Source organism: Plasmodium gaboni, chromosome 6 (assembly GCF_001602025.1).
Source record: "Plasmodium gaboni strain SY75 chromosome 6, whole genome shotgun sequence".
In the NCBI taxonomy this organism is placed as follows: domain Eukaryota; phylum Apicomplexa; class Aconoidasida; order Haemosporida; family Plasmodiidae; genus Plasmodium; species Plasmodium gaboni.
Window position 1 is genome coordinate 435940 of NC_031486.1, and position 6066 is coordinate 442005.

The 6066-nt window shown below is 18.6% G+C and overlaps 3 protein-coding genes across 3 annotated transcripts in view; 2 read left to right on the forward strand and 1 right to left on the reverse strand.

The window, feature by feature from the left end:
* Window positions 1-470, forward strand: part of PGSY75_0613100 (hypothetical protein) — a gene marked incomplete at both ends in the record, with an annotated part of 863 nt that extends 393 nt beyond the window's left edge. The window contains 2 exons of the mRNA XM_018784712.1: window positions 234-297; window positions 417-470. Coding sequence (XP_018642766.1) covers window positions 234-297; window positions 417-470 — 118 coding nt within the window. The remainder of the gene's footprint in view (window positions 1-233; window positions 298-416) is intronic.
* Window positions 471-1214: 744 nt separating this feature from the next.
* PGSY75_0613200 (hypothetical protein) lies at window positions 1215-1603 on the forward strand (the record flags this gene model as incomplete). The annotated part of the gene is made up of 2 exons (XM_018784713.1): window positions 1215-1254; window positions 1461-1603. 2 exons carry the CDS (start codon window positions 1215-1217, stop codon window positions 1601-1603), a joined length of 183 nt encoding a protein of 60 aa, XP_018642767.1.
* Window positions 1604-2047: 444 nt separating this feature from the next.
* PGSY75_0613300 (rhoptry protein) lies at window positions 2048-5880 on the reverse strand (the record flags this gene model as incomplete). Its single annotated transcript, XM_018784714.1, has 1 exon — window positions 2048-5880. A coding segment is annotated over one exon (3833 nt), but the record flags the coding sequence as incomplete, so codon positions are not given.
* Window positions 5881-6066: the final 186 nt, after the last annotated feature.

Below are 6066 nucleotides of genomic sequence, written 5' to 3' on the forward strand. Positions count from 1 at the left end.
ATATTATATATATATATATATATATAATTACATTTTATGTATATCTTTTGGATAATACAATCATTTTGGAGAAAACTGTTTGTTTTGTAAATTCATTTTTTTTTTTTTTATATGAACAGTTCAGAATAAAATAAATATAGCCAAAATGAAAAAAAAAAAAAAAAAAAAAAATACCAAATTATTGTAAATATTATGAACATGTTCATAATTTTTTTTTTTGTTTTTTCAAATAGGATTGTAATAACCTTTATAGTAGCATTCCTTTTAGGAACCTATGCAACGTACCGAATTTCACATGTAAAAATGGAAACATAAAAAAAGAAAAATGATACAAAAATGTTTTATGTTATATATATATATATATATATATTTATATATTTATATATATATGTTTATTTATTTTTTATTTTTTACAGACAAAAGATTCATTATTATATTCAAAAATTAACGCATCTAGTAATACTAAATAAAAAAACTATCATTTCAAGTAAAAATCTCCAATTAATTTATTAAAAATTAAAATTTTTTTTTTTTTTTTTTTTTTGAAAAATTAAAGGCAAATAAAAAATATTATACATATATATATTTGTAATACTTATAAATCCTTTTAAAAAGATATTATGTCATTTGAATTTTTCTTATGAGAATAAAAGGGAAAAGAAAAAAGGAGGAAAGGATTTAATACACACACATATATATACATGTAATTGTAAATGTATATGGATACTATATATTTCATTTTATAATAAAACATTTTTAAATTATTCCTTTTTATTTTGTATTTAAGTTGTTATATTATTATATTAATTATACAAATATTATGTATATATAAATGGATATATATATATATATATATATATATATATATATTTTTTTTTTGTTATTCTTTTTAAATAATTTTATTTACAAAATAAACTTTTCTATTTATTTTTTTTAAAATATAAAACATTATAAGTTGAAATTTTTTTTTTTTTTTTTCCCCTTCTAATTTCAACGTTCAAAAGAAAAAGAAATAAGGAACATACTTATATACTTAGTCATTTATGCCATATAAATTAAAAGCATTTATTTTTTATATGAATATTTAAAATACCATTATAATAAAAATAAACATATTTATCATATGGCTTAACTAATGTTATAATTAAAAAAAAGTAGAAAGGATTATAACATAAAAGATAATTTAAAAAACTTATTATCATGATATGACAAATATGAAAAGGTTTCTTAGTTGGTGTACTTGTGTAATAATAGGTACCTAAAAATAATGTAAAATAAAAAACATATAATATATGTTTATATATATATATATATATATATATATATATATATATTTATTTATTTGTATTTTATTGGTATGTATAACATTAAATGTAAACCTCCTTTTTCCTCTTTTTATTTTTTTTTTTTAAATATAACTAAAATAAAATTGAATAACATATAACATTTTAATTCTTTAGGAACAGCAATACCATTAGGCCTTTCCACTCTCAGTTTATGGTATTTAAATGTTGACAAAGAAAAAAACGAAATTCATTCTTATAATAATGAATATAGAAGAAAGCAAAGAGAGAACTTATTAAAGGAGAAAAGCTCAAATTAAAAATAGGCACATATATATATATATATATATGTATATTTAATATTTAATATTTTATATTTGTAATAATTTTTTTTTATATAACTAATTAAGAATTTTAAAAATTCAAATTGTTTATATATCAATAGACATATAACACATAAAATATATGTCTTTTAAGAACTTATGAAATATATATATATATATATATATATATATGTTATTAAAAAAGGACAAATCTAAAAAAAATAATATGAAAACTTATTAAATTTTTAATTTAAAAAACAAAAACAAAAACAAAAAAATTAAATGAATTATTAAGAAGAATGTTTTTATATAAAAATATGATACATAGAATTACATTTAGATACAATGTAATATGAACATGTATGGAAGTATAGAAGATGATTGTTAAAATATTATATCCTATATTTTATAAATTTTATTATTTTTTTTTTTTTTTTATTATTATTCATTATTTTCTTTAACTGCATCTGTTATATAGCTTTCATTATGATATTTTTCATTTGGTTTATAATTCAATTCACTAATACTAGAAAAGTTGTTTGGTTTGTTATATACATCTAACAAACCTAATTTATTTATTTTATTTGTATAATTATTTAATAAATTATATTTAGAATAAGAATTTTTAATAGCATTATCTAATTTATATTTGATATTTTCATCTACAGTAAATTTTTGTAATGTATTATTAGCTTGTTCATTATTTATTTTATTTTCTTTGTTCTCGAATTTGTTATATATATTATGGTTTTGTTTAAAATATGATACGTCTTGATTATAATAATTGTGTTGAGTAGATTTATTATATGATCCATTTAATTTATTATGATTATTGTTTTTAAAATTATGATTTAAATGATCATTCAAGTGGTTATTCAAATATCTATTTGTATATTTTACTTGTTCATTATTTCCGTTGTCATATATAATTTCATTTGGAAATGGCTCAACATTATTTTTCAATTCACTTTCAAATTCGTTATTTATTTGTTCGTTGAGTTCTTTTGTTTTATAAGTATTCATATCATGATTAATTATTTTGACATTATTCATATGGTGAGTATTATTAAAATTATTATTATTATGAATAGGATTAGATATATATTTTTTATTTATAATATCTTCATTTTGTAACAGTAATTCCTTTTTTAGCTTTTCATTTAATTGTTGATCTACTTTATTTTGTTCTTCTTGTTTTTCATGTTGCATTTGTTTTTTAATTTGTAATAATTTATTTTGTTGTTGTTGTAAATATTTTTTTTCTTGATCAATTAGTTTTTGTTCTTGTATTTTTTTTTGTTCAAGAAATAATTTTTTTTTTTCAAATTGATTTTTTTCTTCTTGTAATTTTTTAAGTTTGTTCATAATATTTTGTTCTTCTTTTATATTTCTTTCTAAAATTTGTTGATCTTCTTTTTGTTTTTGTTCTAAAAATTTTTCCGTTAGTTTTTGTTTCTTTTCCATAAATTTCTCTTCTTGTATTTTCTTATCTTGTTCCAACATATTATGTTCTTGTATTTTTTTTTGATAGATTAATTTTTTTTTTTCTTCTTGTAATTCTTGTTTTTCTTTATTTAATAAATCTTTTTGGTTTTCTAATTTTCTTTTTTCTTTCTTAATTATTTCATTTTCATCTTCTAGTTTCTTTTTATGATCTTCTAATATTTTCTTTACTCTTTCATATTGTTCATTAAAATTTTTTTCATGTCTTTCCTTTGCTTTATTATCTTTTTCTTTTTTTATCTTTCTTAAATTATGGTATGCCTCTTCTTTATCAGTTGGCTCAAAATTATTAGCTATATTATTATATTTCAGGTCAATTCCAATAAATTTATCATTTAAAATAACATCATTTTGTCTTTCTTTTGTTGATACGATATCATTCTTTGTTGCTTCATTTGTTGATACGATATCATTCTTTGTTGCTTCATTTGTTGATACGATATCTTTCTTTTTTGCTCCTTTTGATGATTCTATATCATTCATATTTTGATCTATAGCTTTATATTTTCTCATGTTATATTTTTTATAGTTCACCATATTTTCATCATATATATCTTTATCTTCCTCCTTATTCATTTTTTTTATTGTTTTTGCATTTTCTAACTGTTCATGCATGTTATATACATTTTGCCTGACCTGTTCAGGTAATTTTGGAATTTGTGTTGGATTTATAATAACTTTTGATGAAACAACATCCCACCAATTTTTTTTTCCATTTTGTGTGAATTTATAAGTAGCATTAGAGATTCTTAAGAATATTTTATTTTGATTATTCCTATTTTTCTTGTTATCAAAAGGATTTTTATATAATAAGGAAAGAATATTTTTATCATTATTTGATAATTTGATAAGAAAATTTTTGAACCATTCATTTTCTAAAATGGTTTCATCTTCTTTATCACTGAGTGTATTAAATTGCCAATCCAATCTATCAATATAAAGGACTGGAATAAAATTATATAGAAGTCTGAATTGTGTACACATTTTTTTATAAATATTATCAGGTTTACAATAAAATTCATATGTATTCCATTTTGTATTATCATTAATTTTTTCTGAGTCTGTTCCTTCAATAATAATTTCTTTTCTGATTTTTTTTATTTTTCCAAATGATCCATATATATTCATAATTTCGAATGAGCCATATTGAGCATTCATAATTTGATTAGGTGATAAAATATTTTGTAGAAAAAAATAGGCAAAATAGATAAAGAGAATAAAATAGAAATATTGTGTAGTAAATTTAAAGATGAATCTTTTATTATTTAAATAAAACATAGAAAGAATACACAATGTTAGGAAATGTATAAAGAATAAACTATTATAATATATATTAACAAATCCATGTAGAAATATCTGATTAGAATAAATTAATAAAATTACTGATAATAAAGACAATTGGCTTATAATACGTGAAAATATATTTTTTGTATATCCAAATAAAAATATAATATAAGAAAGGAAAAGTACAATATATATATAAAATAAAATAGAAGTAATAGGATATATAGATGTTGTTATAATACAATTAAATATTATAATTAATAAAGAACAAATAATATGTATAAATATTTCTATAGATACATTATAATTCTTTATAATATAGTGTAATCCATTTTGTGAAAATAACCAATAAAATGTATTATATAAATCATTTTTTATGCTTTTCAATATATTTTGTTTTTTATAAAATAAATTTATTTCTTTAGAAGAAGATTTAGGTATTAAAGCTCTATATTGTTGATGTTGTTGTTTCGTTTTTGAGGGTGATTGATTCTTATGTATTTGTTCTTTTGTAATTTGATAATTTAATGAGTTATTATGACCATTATCATAATTATCTTCATCATATTCATCATATTCATCATATTTATCATACTCTTCATCATCATAATAATAATGTTCATCATCTCCTTGTTCATAATTATCATCATATGAAGATTGTTCATTATATTTATTAAATTTATTATTTTTTTTGGGGGCAGAGGATTTTCCTACATATGCTTTTTGATATTTTATATTAAAATAAGCATCATATATCTTAACTAAATCATCAGAATTAAAACCAGTAAAATAAAAAATATCAAAACTTTTAAAATATCGTTTACTTTTATTTTTACTAGCCAATTTCTCTTTTACTATATTTATGATTTCATACCTTCTACATTTAAAAAAAAACAATTTTAATAATATCTTATCATCAAAACAAAACATTAATGGAGCAATAAGTAAAAAGTAAAATAAGTACGAATTCCCAGTAATAAAATTTAAAATACAATAAATAAAAATAAGAGAACCTCCAACTAATCTAAATGATCTAATAGGAAAAAGTAGGAGAAAAGAAAATACACATTCTGTTAATATACAAAATATATTATCCAATTTGCTTAATGTTATACATGAATGAAATAAATAAGAAATAATTGTTGGTAATGGTTGTGTTTCATATAAATAATATTTTCCTAATAATTTCCCCCATAAATCACTATTTCTAAATCGTATTAAGCTCGTACCTATAAGAACTTTAAATACAAAACATCTACAAATATATTTTATTAAACAAGTTGGTGAAAATCTCTTTTTTAAATGATTTCCACAAAAAGGTACTAAGAAAAAACACAAGAATAATAATTCAAGTATTTCAATTTCATATACATAATTAAACCATATATTCCCTATGCTATATATAGACTGCAGGATAATATAAATGGGTACTAGGGTAATTAAATTGATGTAATTGAATAGAAGACTCACACAACTGAGCACAATACCTAAATGGGTGAATTATAAAATTAAATAAATATATAAATATATAAATATATATATATATATATATATATATATATTTGTTTCTTCCTTATATGTCATATTTTAGTTTAAATTAATACACCTTCACCATTTTATTATCTATATTTTGATATATATATATTTTTTTTTTTTTTTTTTTTTTTTTTTTT